At 34.5% G+C, this 19,474-nt stretch overlaps 2 protein-coding genes across 2 annotated transcripts; one reads left to right on the top strand and one right to left on the bottom strand.

The window, feature by feature from the left end:
* The first annotated feature begins 4,260 nt into the window (after positions 1-4,260).
* Positions 4,261-5,883, top strand: LOC114165601 (protein FAR1-RELATED SEQUENCE 5-like). Its single transcript, XM_028050185.1, has one exon. It carries the CDS (start codon positions 4,261-4,263, stop codon positions 5,881-5,883), a length of 1,623 nt encoding a protein of 540 aa, XP_027905986.1.
* A 2,295-nt stretch (positions 5,884-8,178) lies between these two features.
* LOC114165600 lies at positions 8,179-11,045 on the bottom strand. The gene is made up of 11 exons (XM_028050184.1): positions 11,016-11,045; positions 10,836-10,920; positions 10,558-10,676; positions 10,096-10,221; positions 9,482-10,011; positions 9,316-9,397; positions 8,955-9,077; positions 8,745-8,873; positions 8,547-8,650; positions 8,373-8,463; positions 8,179-8,283 (listed from the first exon to the last, which is right to left on the bottom strand). The coding sequence occupies exons 1-11, from the start codon at positions 11,043-11,045 to the stop codon at positions 8,179-8,181; spliced, it is 1,524 nt and encodes a 507-aa protein (XP_027905985.1).
* Positions 11,046-19,474: the final 8,429 nt, after the last annotated feature.

Here is a 19,474-nt window from a genome sequence, read left to right as displayed (position 1 = left end):
GTGTGAATGTTAAGCAGTGCATGAATGATGGATAAAGGTATTTGTAAGTTACTTCTTTCATTAAGTTTAGTCTGCATTTTCGGACTATAGTTTCCATGTAACTCCCCGCTTAGTTGGTCTTCACTCCCCAGTAATTTTTTTGATTTATTACTGGACATTGGGTGAGGATGCAGAATTTGTGATTCATTGAATTAAGGATAATGATTATAATGCAGTAGTCCATATATGATTATAAACGACATTTCCATGAGGTATGCATTGCATATAGGAAAAAGTTAGTATAACTCCCCATATACGTTTTCGTTGCTCCCCACTTTTTTGTGACAATTGATAATTTTTGTTGTTTACCAACATAATCCACTTCATGGAGGTTGCGTGCATGCAGAATAGTTTGCCTTGCCTTTAATGATTGAAAAGAAGTTTGTAAATTCACTATATACGTGAACTTCACTTCAGTCGTCCATGTACAGAGGAAAAAATAAACGTCACTCCCCACATAGGTTGTCCTTACTCCCCAGTTGGTTGTTTTATGTGATATTTTCTTGGCGTTGTTTGGCAAACATCACAATCCAGTTCATGGTGGTTGCGTGCATGGACAATACTTTGGATTGCGTATAATGATTCAAAAATTTCTGGGAATTGAGTATAGAAACGAACTTCACTTGAATCAGGGATGCGTACACAAAAAAATACACGTAACTCCCCACATAGCCTATCCTTACTCCCCACTTAGGTGTGACACGTGATATTTCGTTTGTGTTTGCGAAACATCCCATTGCGTGAATGGGAGAAAACTTTGGATGGCCTTTGATGACTGAAATATTAATGAAAATTAGTTCATAAATGAACTTCACTTGAATAAGGGATGAACATATAAAAATATAGACGTAACTCCCCACATATGTTGTCCTTACTCCCCACTTGGTTGGCATATGCGATATTTGGTTTGTGTTTGCGAAACATTCCATTTGCGTCAATGGTTAAAACTTGGGATTGCCTTTTTTGACTAAGATTTTAATGAAAATGACTATACAAGTGAACTTCACTTGAATCAGGGATGCGCACACAAAAAAGTACACGTAACTCCCCACAAAGGCTGTCCTTACTCCCCACTTAGGTGTGGCACGTGATATTTCGTTTGTGTTTGCGAAACATCCCATTGCCTGAATGGGAGAAAACTTTGGATGGCCTTTGATGACTGAAATATTAATGAAAATTAGTTCATAAATGAACTTCACTTGAATAAGGGATGAACATATAAAAATATAGACGTAACTCCCCACATATGTTGTCCTTACTCCCCACTTGGTTGGCATATGCGATATTTGATTTGTGTTTGCGAAACATTCCATTTGCGTCAATGGTTAAAACTTGGGATTGCCTTTTTTGACTAAGATTTTAATGAAAATGACTATACAAGTGAACTTCACTTGAATCAGGGATGCGCACACAAAAAAGTACACGTAACTCCCCACAAAGGCTGTCCTTACTCCCCACTTAGGTGTGACACGTGATATTTCGTTTGTGTTTGCGAAACATCCCATTGCCTGAATGGGAGAAAACTTTGGATGGCCTTTGATGACTGAAATATTAATGAAAATTAGTTCATAAATGAACTTCACTTGAATAAGGGATGAACATATAAAAATATAGACGTAACTCCCCACATATGTTGTCCTTACTCCCCACTTGGTTGGCATATGCGATATTTGGTTTGTGTTTGCGAAACATTCCATTTGCGTCAATGGTTAAAACTTCAGATTGCCTTTTTTGACTAAGATTTTAATGAAAATGACTATACAGGTGAACTTAACTTGAATCAGGGATGCGCACACAAAAAAATACACATAACTCCCCACAAAGGCTGTCCTTACTCCCCACTTAGGTGTGACACGTGATATTTCGTTTGTGTTTGCGAAACATCCCATTGCCTGAATGGGAGAAAACTTTGGATGGCCTTTGATGACTGAAATATTAATGAAAATGAGTTTTTAAATGAACTTCACTTGAATGAGGGATGAACATATAAAAATATAGACGTAACTCCCCACATATGTTGTCCTTACTCCCCACTTGAATCAGGGATGAATAGATAACTATATTCTGAAGTAGAAAATGAGTGTTGAATAGAAGAAAACAGTGGACTGGAACTTTTAATACATTAAGTGTATTGCATATTCCCACATACGTTTGCGCTACTATGTAGAATGATGATTAACATAGTTGTGAATAAATCACCTGAAGTATTGAAACGACCAACATACCAAGAATACTAAGCAGCAAAATTACACACACAAAATATAACGCAGAACCAACGAAACAAAGAAAATCCTACTGGAAATAAAGGAAATTACATACTAAGCACCACAACCATGTAATTTGTCACATATTTTCACGGATCATTTGTGTGCGCACCGTTAGTGCTTGAGGAGGTACCATCACTGGCAGAGGACCCTTGGCCATGGTCAGTCTTCTTGGTGACTATGGAGGGTTTTACAAGTTTTCGCAATAACTCATCAATATTGGGATCCATGCATGGGGGGAGGACAATGTCAGGCCTTTTAGTCGCATGGATAAGCTCATCCGTTGGTTGACATATATCTGCCTTGAAGATCTAGTACCACAGAGTAACAAAATGCATACCAAGTCAAGGTTTGCGGAAAAAATAACAGTATCTCGTTGGCAATGTTTAAGAGTGTGATTCACACCTTCACAATGTTGCGTGCTGTAATGTTGACATAGCAAAGTCGGGGACGGGGACTGAATGCTGCAACCTATTACAAGAAGTGTTAAAGTTAGACAAATGATGTTATAGAATGTTGAAACATCAATATGATTCACTGTTTAAGGTTGGCAACATATGTTCTTACTGTGTGCAACAGCAAAACAGCCCCCACTGTCAGGTGTTGTCCGAATTCTGGATTGAGCAGCACCTTCCTATGGACACTTGCCCACACCGTCGCACTGGTATCCTATTGTTGGTTTAAGTTAAAATATTATTTGAAGTATGTCCTGAACCAAGAATACCAAATGTGTGTTTTGTACGCTTACCTTAATAGATATTTGCATATCTCCTAGCCCATTAGGCTTACATTGTTTGACAATGCATGCCACAAACGGAAGAATGGTTGTGCATTTGCAACTTCCTAACTGGGTTGCATTTTCAATTTTGCCTTCCTTCAGTAGCCCTGCAGAAAACAAGTTTTTCACCCAAATGTCATTCGTTAAGTAATAGGTTGGACAGATCTAAAATTATCAGTGACGGAATACCATGGAATTTTATGAATTGTTCTGCCCATAACCATGGATTCGATTTGAAATCTCGTTCGTAAGTTGCGGAGGCAATGTCACGAGCAAATTGCTGAGTGCTTGCAGCTTCTTCATCGTCCCGATTAATCATTGCTGCTTGGACATTTCCCGCAGGTCGTGGAATCAGTGTTCTTGATGAGTTGCCTCTTTTCACGAATGACTCCAAATCCTGCTCTTCAACATCAAGTCCTTGCCAGGGTTCCATTACCTAACAACGTACGACCACATTACAAAAAAAAAAAATTGAACCCACTAATACAAGGTCGACAAAAAAGCACTTGTATATGTACACGATAAGAAATTTGGAAACCTTATTTCGTCGATCCTTTAAAATTGCCACGAAGGAATAAATTGGTGGTTTGTGTTGGTTGGCAAAGTGTTGGGCCAACGGTCCAGTACTTATACTAAAAAGTCCGTAGGCGAAATGACTAAAATGCCCTAACTTTTCTTGCATTGTAAGTTTGTATTTAAAGCGGTCTGTTTCCTGTTCCATCGAGCAGAAGTAAATGTCTGTCCAACTCCCCCACCTACCAACTCTTAACTCACCTTTATGGCACCAGCTTCCCCATTTTGAAGATGCAGTTCATTGATGTCTCATAATGGTGAGCCCAGCTACTTTAAGACTGATGAGCCATCACTGCGGACATCACCATAAAGCCATGTTGGTGGCAATCTTCATTGGAGGTAAGTCATTCACCTGTTTTTTGAAAAATTAATTTTTTTTCCGTTCACACCTGTTCCATATCCTCATTAATGAAGCACAATGTGTGCAGTATCACAATAAGTAGAAGATGGCATCCGTGTGTCATTTGGTTTTTAGGGTTCAGGTTTACAAAAGGTTTTTTTTAAAGGAACAAAAAATAAATACAGCCCTAACATTCGTAAGTCAAGTTGGTAGAAATATTAATGTGTGTCATTTGTAGGCATTTAATTTACCACAACATTGAGGTGATGGAGCCATATCACTCAGCAGATAACATCCCCTTCGAGGAACATTTCGAAATCCATATACCAAATGATCAGGCTGAACAAGTACACGTCAAAAGTGGTCTGCTTCACAATGACTCCGGAGATGATATTCCACCCAAAGTACACATGTGTTTTGATAGCTTAGATGATGTAAAACAATTTTATAAAAATTACGGTATTAGAAGCGGCTTTGGTATTCGCACCAGGACTTCAGCAAGGGGCGAAGACAATGAAATCAACTACATCAAGTTGGTGTGTTCACGAGAGGGAAATTATGTGTCCGCTATTCCCCCGGAATTGAAGACCGTCCCAACTAAAGCAAAACAGTGTAAAGCTTCAATCACTGCAGCAAAGAAAGACGGACAATGGTTCATTAGGAGCGTTGTAACTGGTCACAGTCATGACATTAGTCCGAAGAAGTCAAGGCTAATACGGGGCAACCGTAAAGTTGACATGCATTCAAGGCAAACTGTTGAGACTAACGATGACGCTGGTGTCCGAATTAACAAAAGTTTCCGCTCTCTTGTCTCTGAAGCAGGTGGATATGAAAACGTTAACTTCATTGAACGTGATGTTCGCAACTACATTGGTCAACAAAGGCGATCATTGTGTAAGGATGGGGATGGGCAGACCCTTTTACGACATTTTTCAAAAATGCGGGAATTAAACAACGACTTCTTCTTTGAAATTGACATGGACGAAGACAACCGTATATGTAATGTTTTTTGGGCCGATGCGCGCAGTAGAGCGGCATCTGAGGATTTTGGTGATGTTGTGTCTTTTGACACCACATATCTGACCAACAAATATGACATGCCTTTCGCTCCTTTTGTAGGTGTTAATCACCATGGACACTCCATTTTATTAGGTTGTGGTCTAGTATCAGCTGAAGACACAAGGTCGTTCGTGTGGATTTTTGAATGCTGGCTTCGATGCATGTATAACAAACCACCCGAAGGAATTGTTACCGACCAATGTAAGGCAATGCTTAATGCAATTGGAGAAGTTTTCCCTACTACCAAACATCGATGGTGTCTATGGCACATAATGAAAAAAGTGCCGGAAAAATTGCAAGGTTACACTAAATACAAATCTATCAAGGCTGAATTGAAAAGACTAGTGTATGATTCAATCACGGTGGGTGAGTTTGAGTTGGGATGGGACGCATTTATTGGACAATATGATTTGTCCACAAACGACTGGCTCACTACATTGTTTGACGAGAGACATCGTTGGGTTCCTTGCTATCTTAAAAGTCAGTTTTGGGCTGGAATGTCAACCACCCAAAGGAGTGAAGGCCTCAACGCTTTTTTTGATGGGTTCATTAATTCGGGAACTACTTTGCAACAATTTGTTGTGCAATATGACAACGCACTACGACAAAAGGCAGAAAAAGAATTTGAAGCTGACTTTGCTTCATCCAATACCACTATTGCATGTGGATCACAATCTCTTATTGAGAGGCAATTTCAACTACAGTACACGCATGCCAAATTTGCGGAGCTCCAGAACGAATTTAGGGGAAAGATTAATTGTTTCGTCAAAAGGGTGTTCGAAGAACGGGAAAAAAATTTGTTCAACCCTTATACCTATTTCATTGGATAAGAAATAAATTCCTTTGCGTCACTTCAGCGTTACCCATTTTGAAATTAATTTGTTTCATATGATAGACCCACACAATTTATGCCTGGTACAAAAGCGGGGAGTTGGCCGTCTGTAAGTGGGGAGTACAGTATAACTTTTTTAACACTGCTTCAGGATTCGACCTAAATTATTCTTAAGTTATCTCTTTCGACCTTTAACAATGTTCGTAAGCACTCACCACGTCTAATACACCAATCAAAATTCAATGACCGCAACTGTGTGGATTTCATATGAGCACACAATATCAATAACAGCAGACGCCTATGTGGGGAGCAAGGAAGCTGTACCTGGGGAGTTGAAGCATAGTTTTCTGAACAGAAGTGCAGGACGTGGACAACAACGGGAAAAAAATTTGTTCAACCCTTATACCTATTTCATTGGTTAACAAACAAATTCCTTTGCGTCACTTCAGCGTTACCCATTTTGAAATTAATTTGTTTCATATGATAGACCCACACAATTTATGCCTGGTACAAAAGCGGGGAGTTGGCCGTCTGTAAGTGGGGAGTACAGTATAACTTTTTTAACACTACTTCAGGATTCGACCTAAATTATTCTTAAGTTATCTCTTTCGACCTTTAACAATGTTTGTAAGCACTCACCACGTCTAATACACCAATCAAAATTCAATGACCGCAACTGTGTGGATTTCATATGAGCACACAATATCAATAACACCAGACGCCTATGTGGGGAGCAAGGAAGCTGTACCTGGGGAGTTGAAGCATAGTTTTCTGAACAGAAGTGCAGGACGTGGACGACAACGGGAAAAAAATTTGTTCAACCCTTATACCTATTTCATTGGATAAGAAATAAATTCCTTTGCGTCACTTCAGCGTTGCCCATTTTGAAATTAATTTGTTTCATATGATAGACCCACACAATTTATGCCTGGTACAAAAGCGGGGAGTTGGCCGTCTGTAAGTGGGGAGTATACTATAACTTTTTTAACACTGCTTCAGGATTCGACCTAAATTATTCTTTAGTTATCTCTTTCGACCTTTAACAATGTTCGTAAGCACTCACCACGTCTAATACACCAATCAAAATTCAATGACCGCAACTGCGTGGATTTCATATGAGCACACAATTACAATAACACCAGACGCCTATGTGGGGAGCAAGGAAGCTGTACCTGGGGAGTTGAAGCATAGTTTTCTGAACAGAAGTGCAGGACGTGGACAAGAACGGGAAAAAAATTTGTTCAACCCTTATACCTATTTCATTGGTTAACAAACAAGCGTTATACATTGTAAAACAATTTAATTTCATATGACTGGACCCTCACAGAAGGTTAAAGATAAACCTAATAGAAGAGCGGGGAGTTAGTCGTACCTAAATGGGGAGTACAACTGACATTTTCCAATACTGCTTCAATATTCATTAAACACTATTCTGAAGACCTTATTCATTTGTCATGCGTTAACAAAATAATTATTTCTCATCACCCATCTCTGATTGGAGTGTAGCCTCCATGGACCCCAAGTACAAAGTTGTAACAAAAAAAGGGGAGTAACTTGCCCCTATGTGGGGAGTACAGTGGAAATTTTTCTATATTACTTCCACGTTGAATCAAAACTATTCATCAATCGCGTTACTCGACCAATGGCCATCATGTAAGTCAATCACAACGTCAATCACGATGTCCAGTACAGTAATAAGCATTGCATTGGATTAATATTGTGCATTGTCAACAGCAGAAACGGGTAAAAAACATTTGAAGCATATATGGCCACCTATACATACATATGTGGGGAGTAATGGCAAAACTTTTTTAATGTCAATAATATTCAATGTCGTCACACATATATTGCATTCAGTAACTGGATACTAAACCAGTAGTTTTTCGTATTTGCTGTGCAATAACTCATAACCATTTCAACCTGCTGTTGTAAGCTGACATACAATTCTCATGAACACATTCCACAGTATAAAATTATTGGTAGCTGCAGCATATAAATGGACTGACGTGGGTCCTTGTGGTCATCCCACAATATAAACAACATATTACAAAATTAAAATACTCATTTACACTATTCATTCAACTACACAACATTCATTAATTGAAAAAGACTGTTAACACTAGACCTTAATGTTTTAAAACAGCTATACAACTATCAATCAACAGGGTAGGATTGTGTTGTCATTGACTGTACAAGTTCATATGTACAACAACTTAATGGCCTTCCCAAAAAATGTTAAAAAAGTTCATGGCGTACATTATACCACCCATCCTTTTCAATGCACACCTATGTTCTATAAAAGCGCGTTGTAGTACTGCAGGACTTCTTGCCTGTAGATATTGTCAACATCTAGGATCCAACGCCAAATGTATTGTTGTCTAATCAGTTGAAGTTGTTCCTGCAGAACAACTCACAATTATGTCAATGAAAATACATCAATCTTGAACAACATTTATAATAAAAATTCGTGGACTAACCACAACTTACATTAGTGTAATTAGGCATGCTATTGCCATCAAATTTCTTCTCATCATCCCACAACTCCATCATTTGAAGAACAATAATGCCACAATCGTATCTAAACAACACCACAAATATATGTAAATAAACACACTTCATCACCAAACTGCAGTGCAATTAAACAACAAAGGATAAACTCACAAGTTCGGTTGAATGGGAGTTATGTCGCAGTGAACTTCAAATTTTGGGCACTCAAGTTCCGAACACTTCATCAACATCCCAAAAAGTAATCCCATATTATGAGCCTACAGTGTCAGAATAATAACGACCCATTAAGTTAACAAACTAGTAATATGTGACAACCTAAACAGAACCAATATCACAATATTGTAATCTTACAACTGCGTTGTCTATTCTTCTACGACTTTTGTTGGAGTGGCCTATCGAATCGAGCACGTACAACTTCTTCTCTTTACAATTGACGACATAACACCACCAATGATCGTCATTCACAATGGGAGCAAACAACTACAAAAAAATATGACTACTATCAATTAAGTTACAAACATTGACACAAAAATAAAAAACGTACTAAATATTAAATCTCACAAAATCAGCAGACAAAATGTCCTCCAACACAATCAGGCCTGCACGAAAGTAGGCAGCGTAGTCTCTCAAGGTCCATTGACGTCTCTTAACAATCATCCTCCGTGAGTCAGTCAGTACATGGGTCTACAATAATAACATACATGAATACATTATAAATAATCTCAAACAACATACCAAATTAAACAAACATTCTATTTACCGTATATAAAGGACTGAAATGTATTCTCTTGACATGACCATATCGACGTCGTTCAAAGAACATCATTGTGCTCGCAGCAAATAGAACAGCCTACAAAATAGTATGTATTAATAATCGTGACGTATAATTGTCGGATTGAAATGTTATGAACAAGCTTCTTACCATATTGTCCACCTTCTTTCTAGGACCAAAACCCCAACACTCATTCGTACCCAGAATTTGCCCATTGATGTTGCAAACCACCCTGCAATAACAGTTTCGTAATTAAATGTCTAACTTTTAAAAATAAGCAAATAACTACTATAATACACAAAAATATAACTAATACCTGTTTGGTACACCAAAAACCGTAATACTGCTATACAACTTCATGTAATCAACTTTAAATTGAGTCATTCGAGGCTGTTGTGGAACATAGGGAACTATGGCTTGAAGCGGTTCAACTCCATCAGAAATGCCTCCATGGGATGCACGGTTCATATCAAGGCCACTCCCCACATCACCACCACTACTTCCTTCAACGACATTTCCATCATCAGCAGGAAGTTGTTCATCAGTGTCACGCTCTCCAACGTCCACCTCCACCTCATCACCGTCGTTGCCCTGCCCATGTTGCACACCCTTGTCAATTCCACTATGACATCTCAATGATATCTCTTCGCGCATCAAAGTCATTTCGTCCTTCATCATCCGTAGCCGTGTTCTATGGGTTCTCAGCCTCTGCAGCAGAACTTTTGTGGAAGCCAACTTGATATCCACATGCGATTTTTCAGACTTTGCTTCGTCACCAAGTTGCAACGCTTCACGAATCATAATATTTTGCTTGTCTTCTTCTCTTAGCCTCCATTCCACACATATCTAATGAAGATGCAGACAATAAAATTACTGTTTCAGAAAAAAAAAATTGGGTATCAAGAACAAATTGTTCAAAACAAAAAATACTTTGCTCTCCTGGAACAACTTCTCAATCCGTCTTGACTTGAAGTGAACTTCCGGCCACGCCAATATTCTCGGAAAAATTAACTGCAATTCTGGGCCACCCAATGAAAGTCTTTCTACAGCCCAAATCTACAAAAAACAACATGATGCATTATTTCATTTTAAACATTCTACAGATCAACATAATTTAGTAAATGAACTTTTCTCTACCTACAAAACTGGTGCTGCACCACTTAAGCAAAGCTCTGTCTGCCCAAGTGCCAGAAACGCCCGACTTAAACTTTTAACTAAAAAACTATGAACTGTCTTACCCCAATTGTAATTGGACAGCCCATCTATATCATCTAAAACACTACAAGGTATGTTACTAATTGTTTTTGAATTTCTAGGAAAGTAAAACACAGCAAAACAAACAAATATGTACAAACGACAAACGTTATCAACTTCATTACAATCACTACCTACCAAACTCTGAATTATTTCAATAATGGTTTCAACGGTTACTATTTTGTCTTGCAAAAGTCCACCCACTACCCCACAAACAGTTTTATCAAAACCTACATCTAACCCAACAACCGACAACCCTAAAGACATGCAAATGTCCGCACAAGTAAAAGGGATTGAGCGTTGCATTACACGAAATGATTCTTGAGCAGGTAGCCAACGCTTCAATAACTCAAGCAAAAGAGGGTTACATATCTTTAACGGTTTTTGCATGTCCAAACACCATTTGAATGGTGTACCCTGAATCCTTTCGCGATGCCTATCTAAGATTATCCCATTCATTTGGCCAATCCACTTTGTCTGACAAAAAGTACGCAATCGAGCCTACCATTCAAAATATTATCACAAATTAATACTTCATTTACATTTACACAAAAAATTGTTGTCAACCCAGTCTACAAAATACAACATCAAAATACCTTCTCATTGAATCCACATTCACCAGCCATAACTTTGTGATGACAAACTACTCCGGGCAATCAGTCTTCATGGACAAAGGGTCTTTCACTAACCCTCAAACTACCTGAAAAGAAGATGATATTCAAAGGTTGCACATAATATTTTTCTCTTCTTGTTTTGGTAATGGCCAACAATCATGCTTATCTACTGCAAAAGTTTAATGACAATAATGAAACTGCCACACAAAGGACAACTCTAAAGTAGCCAAACCAACATTATGGGGATGTAATCACAAAGCAGAATGTATTTCTTACACAACACGGAATACCTGACATGGTTCATGAGACTCACATTTTTAACCTCCGACTGTGGAAACCATAGAAATCAAATACAAATGACGAAGCCGCAAAAAATTTCACAATACAGACAACAACAAACGACGACACACATACGGACTTAGAAAACATGGGGTTTCCTCTAAATTTACAAGTACCTAAACCGCTATCACAGACAACACGCAAAGAGAAAAATGGGTTCTCAAAAATACACTAACATTCACCCTAACACCACCAAATCACTTTTCCCCAACAACATCAATAACGAACATGTAGAATACCAACTTATTCCCAAAAAAATTACAAAACTTTACGATTTAGAGGAAAAGTTCATCATCAACCAACACATTAAGCAAATGTGAAATGGGAGCAAAAGAAACTTACAATGCAACACACAGCACCACCACACGGTTGCCGCCGACCAAGCAGCGTCGACTCAGAATTCCAAATACACTACCCACTTCAAAACCGGCGTCTTCTGGATGCTACGGACGGTCTTCGGTTTCCTCGAGAACGACCCTGAACTTTCTCACCGGCGAAATGGTTGTCGGAATCGCTGTCCCACTGAACCAAGAACTCCGACCGCCTCACTTTCGACCTTCTCTCTCTTCACACTCAAACTGCACAACGGACGGCCCTACTTCCCCCTTTTTCTCTTAAGTTTCTCTCTCTAAAAGGACATTTAACATAAGCGATTTTCCTTCTCTCCACTGCACGTGCGACCAACGTTTTTCATTTTTAAAAAATTAAAAAAAGCCCTGCCACGTCAGCTGTGTCAAATTCTTGTCAAAAATTTTTGTTGGAATATCATTATCCTTGTAGTTTACCTCAAGAAAACCGAACAAGGAAATGGGGAAACCATACAAAACAAAAAATATCTTCACTCCTCTCACTCTAAAAGGGTTCAACTCTTGTAACCAAATAATGTAGTAATACTATTACAAGCATTTTACTTTACTCACCAACTTATGTACTGTTTTCTGTTCCTTCTAATAAATGCTTGCGCAAATGCATTTCCTTTGTTAGTGCAATTTATTTGTGTTTTAAAATGGAAGAAAAATTATGTTATGATTTTTTTTATGTGACTCAGCCTTAATAATTAATTCTTTCAATAAAAAAATAATAATATATTAATCAATAATCAACACAAATTATATTAAAAAATAAAAAAAAATAAGATTAAAAAATTAAAATTTATAATATTATTGTCCAAAATAAAATTCAAAATACAATAAAATAGTCGGTGAATAAGTTCAAATAAACCATAAAATGAGTATATTTACAAACTATTCAAAGAATTAAAGAATTTTCAAAAATCGGTAAAATCCGATAAAAGCTCGATTAATGCAAACAGTTTAAAATAAAATTCCTAGAATAATAAAAAACAATTTAAAATATTTATGTTTCTTTATTCAAACTACTGGTTTATAGACTCTAAGACTAATGTTTATGTGTATGCTAATAAAAATTATTTTTTTATATCAGAAATAAAAGAATAATTATTTTGTTTGTTTTAAGTGGTTTTTAAGGTACAAATTAATCAAAAAGGTGTTTTTTTTGGAACTTTGAGTATTATTCATTAAGTAACATCTTCCATTGATTTAAGACAAAATTGTGAAAATACAGTATTCAAAATGTATAATTATATAAATATATTTTTTGAGAAATTAGCATGTGATTCTTGTATTACAAAATGGAGATGTGAGTTTTAATATTTTAGGTCTGATGTTTATTTTATGCCTTGGCAACGAAGGATAATTTTTCAGATTTGGTGATTTAACTAATGTATATAGGTGAAAATTAATGTGATTTACAATGTTTTGGCATAGAAAGATATTTAGTAGCAAAGGTTGACAATGACATAACTTAAAAAAGGTTGACATTTGAGTTGTGTTGGTTTTGGTAGTCAGGGGTGATCCTTTTAAAGGACCAAGGGGAGCTACGACTCCCCCAAGTTTTTTTTTTAATTTGTTTATATTTTAAAAATATTTTATATATTATTTTATAGTTTATATTAATTTGGTTAATTTTTTTTTAGAATTAGAAAATTATGTTTTTTCCCTCTTCTGGTATTTTTTGTTTTCCTTTATTTGGTTTCTCTCTTTTTCGTACTTCTTTTTCTCACATCTTCTCTCTATTTCTATTTTCACCCTCAATCTCTTATCATTTTCAAAATCAAATTGCACCAAGACGAAATTAATGAGCTAAGGAATATTTTGAACCGAACAAATTCTTCTTTGAGTAAGTTGATTTTTTACTCTTTTTTTTGTTTGAAGCAATATGATTTTCTCTTATGTATGACTTTTCTAGATTATAGACAGATCTCTATTTGTTACAGATAATAAAATCATGACCAAATTTTTTATGGAACTCTACTTTGTGTAGATGGATTATTTTAGGCTTTGAAGTTGTGTAAAGGAATAACAATATTAGGAATCTACTTTAAGGTAGGTAAGGAAAGCTAATCATTTAGAAGTTGTTAATTTTCTTAAAATATTGAGTTTTGGTTTTGAAATTTAGTTTGGGGTATTCATAATTTTTTCAAGGTGACAAATTCGTATTAGAAAAATTATGATAAAGAGTAAAAAAAATTGATTATTTTTTCAAGAGGAAAACCTATGATGAAAATGAAAAAATATATCTATATCAACTAAACTTGTGAAACTTCATGAGAATCCAAGAATTGAAGAAAATGAAAAACAACTCTCTAAAGTTCCTAGAGTTACATATAATAAATTTGAAAATTCTTTAGAACGTGATTCAGGGAAGCGTCCTTAAATTTGGCCATACCCACCAAATCAAATTGACGAGGTACGAAGGCCTTATATAAAATGGGGTCCATATCATTACTCTTCCTATTTTTATAACTACAACTGAAAGATATTTTTCTACAATAAAAATAATCAAGAACAGGTTGAGAAATAAGATGGAGGCTGGATTTTTAGCAATAAGTATGATACTTTATATTGAAAGGGATATTGCAACAAGCTTTAGTTCTTATTCAATTATTAAATATTTTAAGTAATTGAAAGAACGTAGAGTCACTGACTTAAGGTAATTTTTTCTTTTGTTAATATATTATCTTTGATGAGAAACTTTATGTTTTTCTTTCATATATATTATTGTCATATTTTGTTGGATTCTACTATCATGTGTGTTTGTTTTGAATAGAGAAAATTATGAGAGGAAATGAAAACTTATTTTTTAATTAGAAAAAATAATTTATAAATAAAAAATATAACTTGGTCCCCTGAAACTTTTCTCCAAGTTCTGTTACTGTTGGTAATGACACTGGAATTATATTATTTTTATATATAATAAAGTTAACAATATATATTGTAAAACTTTATATTTTACTTATCATATTATCAAATAGAAATGCTAATAAAGGTTGTGATAAAATTCCTTGAGTTATGAAAAAAACGAAAATCACATTTAAAATATTTCAAAGTATGGGGTGTCTTGCAAAGGTTAATATACCTCTTAATAAGAAAAGAAAATTTCTTGATTATGTATTATGAAGTGAGTCAAAATATACCTCTAATACTATTTTGCCATCTAGTGATATATTTGTGTTTCTTCTTGTTATAACATTCAATATGTCCAATTTTTTTATATTATTGAAGGATATATTAATGTAAATTGGATATTGATTCTGGTAACACAAAATCAACTACTGGGTATGGTTATGTTTTAACCTTGGATGGAATGCAATATCATGGAAATATGTTAAGCAAACATATGTTCTGTCGTGATCTACTATGGAAGCATAGATTATTCCTATTTTCAATGAATTGTGACAATCAAATTGTTATATTTAAAGTTTCTAGTAAAAATGTCAATGAAAAAAAAGGGCATATGAGAATAAGAGACAAATTTATTAGAAAGTTAATTACTCATGGTATTATTTCTCTTGACTTTGTCATGTCAAAAAGAAATATTGCAGATCTGTTTATCAAATGGTTGATGCATCAAAAAGTATTTGAAACGTCGAGGGGAATGAGACTAAAACCCATAACTATAAATTAGTTGCAACATTGGACACCAATCTCCACGTGAATAATGATCCTATATAATATAGTTCAATAGGTAATAACGAAGTTGTTGTTAACTAAAGTATACCACCTTATTTAATTAAATGTTATGTATCATTCCTATGGCTAGGTGTATTATAAATTATGACAATAATAAGATTGAGGTATCTACATTATTATGCGTATTTTATAAAATACCTCTTAAACCCAATGACAATTATTGTAGGGGTGCGAGTCACAAATCACCTTTTGAGGGTTTACTTAGTGAATGTGATGGTGGGGTTGCCATTGTGAGACATGGGCAAGTCTCTAAGTGACACTCATGAAACAAAATACATGCACAAGGTCGTAACGTGCAACCACTTATTACCTAAAATGAACACTGATATTGTTCTTATTTACTAAAATTCGGTCACAGGAGATGTAACTTAAGACAATTAAGTCTCTGCCTTTTCTCGGGTGGAAGTTTATAAGTACTACGTGTAAGACTCAAACCTAGAAGGTTCCTTACACTGAACTACAATATTTTGTTTCAAAAGATGATATATTTTTTTATTTCTTTTTAATTATGTGGAGGATTGTTTGAAATATTTAATATAATTTAAAAAATATATAATTAAAATGTTATCCTACGGTTACTAATATTTGTATGGACTTTTAATTTTATGGGCAAATGTTATTTATGGTTATCGGTTATAATTTTATTACGAATTAATATTTTATTTAATTAGACTTATTACAATTGACTCTTAAGTCTTTCTCTACTACCTATGACAACAAACATTAGAGCTCAGAAAAAGGTATTTTTTCTTTTAAAACAATAGTGTTCATAAGGTTCAAAGATCCTTCACTACACTTGATTGATCTGACAGGTTGTTATATCTTGGGAGAGAAGCATATATGATTTTGTTTTGCCTTGTGCAGTAGGAACATTTTCTATATAAAGACAGTGCTTCGTGTGTCTCAACCCAGGATATTTTTACTTCTTTCCTCATTTACTTTTTATCTTTTATTGTTATAAGAATTGGGTCTGATTAATATTCTTTTATTCATATATATGTCTTAGTATTATTATTGCTCTAATTATTATTATTATTATTATTATTATATTCTTATTTTTATTATTATTAGTATTATTTGATTAATCATTTCTAACACTTAACATCTGAATTTAATGTTTAATGTGAACTTTTAATAAGAAAAGGTTCAAGAGAGTAGGGTTCTTATTAATAAGTTTAGACTTATTAAATAGTGGTGTGAATGCTAAAGTAGGATTTGGAGGCATATTCTTTAGTGTTTTTCATATTGATTTGATGCATCAAATCTAATCTTAGTGAAGTCTTTACCGAATTTGGATTCTCTGTTGGGTTTTTTTGTGTTGTGCCTTCATAATATACTGATTACCACTAATTTTGACGTTTTAAAATATATTAAAAAGATATTTAAAATACTAACACATTGTATTTTTAATGCTCAGTAAAAGACAGCACAAAAAAACCAGTAGATAATCTAGACTCGTCTTTACCGCATAAGTATTTCCATCCATTTAATTGCATTCTTTAACTTAGAGTTATTTTCATAAAATCAATTATTTTCAATATTCAAAAGTTCGTTAACCTAAACCAATAAATAAACATTTTTTTTTAAGAACATGAGTCTCTTAGGATTACAATATATGGACTTCCCATTTTATTACTTGAACGATTTAGTACGCTTGCCAAATGTGTAACATGTTCTTGCCAACGGTTATTTTAACAAGTCTAATAATTCGTTAAGCGAGTGCAATGGCCTTGGGAGTGTTGAAACAATGGCTTTTATTCATTGGGCAAACATAGTCGTCCAACGAGGAATGTTGAAAAATAAAAACTTAGAAAGTAAACTTGCAAAATCTTAGGTTGTTAGTCAATACATCAGTCCTCCAAAAGTCTTGTCAGTAATGATATTTCTTAAATGATTTGTGAATATTTGACAACTTAAATATTGATGATAGATTGTTTGAAATAACTAAGTTATAAGTTTTATAGTAATGTTATCTTTTATTTAAAACTTATAAGTTTTAAATCATCTCTAGCTTACATGTGTACTTTTATGTATGGTATTGTTATTTGTCTGTCATGATCATGATAATTCGTGTGAGCAGATGATAATGTAGGTGTGGAAAAGAAGTAGATGTGGGGTTGATTTAGAAGAGAAACTAAGATCAGTTCTTAGCTTTTGTATAGGAAAAACTTACATTTTGATGTACTGGTTTTAATCCCAATTATTTTCTTTTTGAAACACTATTGTGATTTTATTCACAATTGGATAACTGTATATCGCCTAAAAGAATTTTTTATGCTCATGCCATGATATAATTATGTAATTTATGTCTTATCAGTATTTAGTAAAATGCAATATCAAGTTTGAGCTCATCATCAAGTTTGTTGTCGTATTTATAGACGATATCCTTATATATTCAAAGACTCCGGAAGAACACGAAGAACACTTGAGATAATGTTGGGCATTTTGAGAGAAAAGAAATTATATGTCAAACTGTCAAAGTGTGAGTTTTGGATGGAAGAAATGCATTTTCTAGTGCATGTTATACCGACTCAAGGAATATTTTTTGATCCTGCAAAAGTAGAAGTAGTTTTGAAATGGGAGGGTCCAAATATAGTGATTGAAATAAGAAGTTTTGTGGGTTTAGAAGGATATTACAAAAGGTTTATCGAAGGTTTTTTAAACATTGTAGACCCTTTGACATAGTTAACTTGAAGATATCAACCTTTTCTGTGGACAATAAATGCAAGCAAAGTTTTATAGAACTCAAATAGATTGACTAGTACCCTGATATTGGTAATTCCGAATACGGTAAAGCGTTTTTAGGTTTTCTATAATGCTTCTTACTAGGGACTTCAGTGTGTTCTTATGCAAGGGAAGAAACATGTAGCTTATGCTTCAAGGCAATTAAAGAATCATGAGAAGAATTATCTTACTCATGATTTGGAGTTAGCAACTGTGGCTTTTACCTTCAAAATTTGGAGGCGCAAATCATCACTAATAATGTTGTATAGTTATGATAGTAATATAAAAATATGACTTTTAAAATTATGCTTACAACAATCATTAACACTCCAAATTTCTAAATTGTTATAAAAAAATTAAAGTTGAAGAAGTAAATATATTGTATTTTTTTAATTTTTTTTATTAAAATAGTTTTGTAATTTATTCATTTAAATATTTTTTATAAAATAAATCTAATTCATCTAAATATAATTTTAGATTACTTTAACATCAAGAGCAATTTGGTAATTTTGTTTTTCTTTCCATTAAAGTTAGTTTTTAATTCATCACATCAATTAAATCACTCACAAACTTTCTCATACTTTACTTCTGAATTTACTCACTTCCACCTCTAAATTTCTTCAAGTAAATAACACAAATTTTACTCTCTAATCCGCTCAAATTCATTATCTCCCTTTTGTACAAATCAATCTTCAAAAACACTTACGTAGTGTTCCTTTGTGTGGATAGCATTATTGTGTGTATTTGCACGGATGGGTTTGTGGCAACGTGTTTGTTCTTTTGAGTGGATATGCATTTATTTGAAGGGGTGGATTTGCAGGATCCATTCCATATTCCATCTCCACACATATGCCCGGATTTGAGTGTATTAAGTAAGTTTACCCAATTAACCCTATAGTTGGGTTATTTTTACCAAACACATGAACCAGCTTCTGCATGTTCTTTTCCCATGTGGTGGTGAGTGGTGGTGTTATTTACTGCCAACATGCACTGGTGTGTATGGGTGAACTGAACCAGTGGTGTGGTGGTGTTATTTAATGACCTTTTGCACTGGTGTGAGTGAAGTGAACTGATGTTGGTGTGTGGTTTGAGTGTGTGAGTGAAGGAAAATGGGTTGGGTTGTCAGGCGTTGCACCGGTTATGTAACTAAGAAGGGTGACACCGGCTACGTCACTGATGTTGTGTAGTGTGTATAATAATATTTATTTATATATTTATATATATAATAAATAATATATATAGTAATTAAATATAACAATAAATTATAAAAATAATATATTTAATAATTAATAATAATATTAATTATTAATAATATTTTAAATAATA

This window comes from Vigna unguiculata, chromosome 10, assembly GCF_004118075.2.
Source record: "Vigna unguiculata cultivar IT97K-499-35 chromosome 10, ASM411807v1, whole genome shotgun sequence".
NCBI classification, from domain to species: Eukaryota; Viridiplantae; Streptophyta; class Magnoliopsida; order Fabales; family Fabaceae; genus Vigna; species Vigna unguiculata.
The sequence above is the reverse complement of the archived record's forward strand: the minus strand, read 5'-3'. Positions and strand labels throughout refer to the sequence as shown.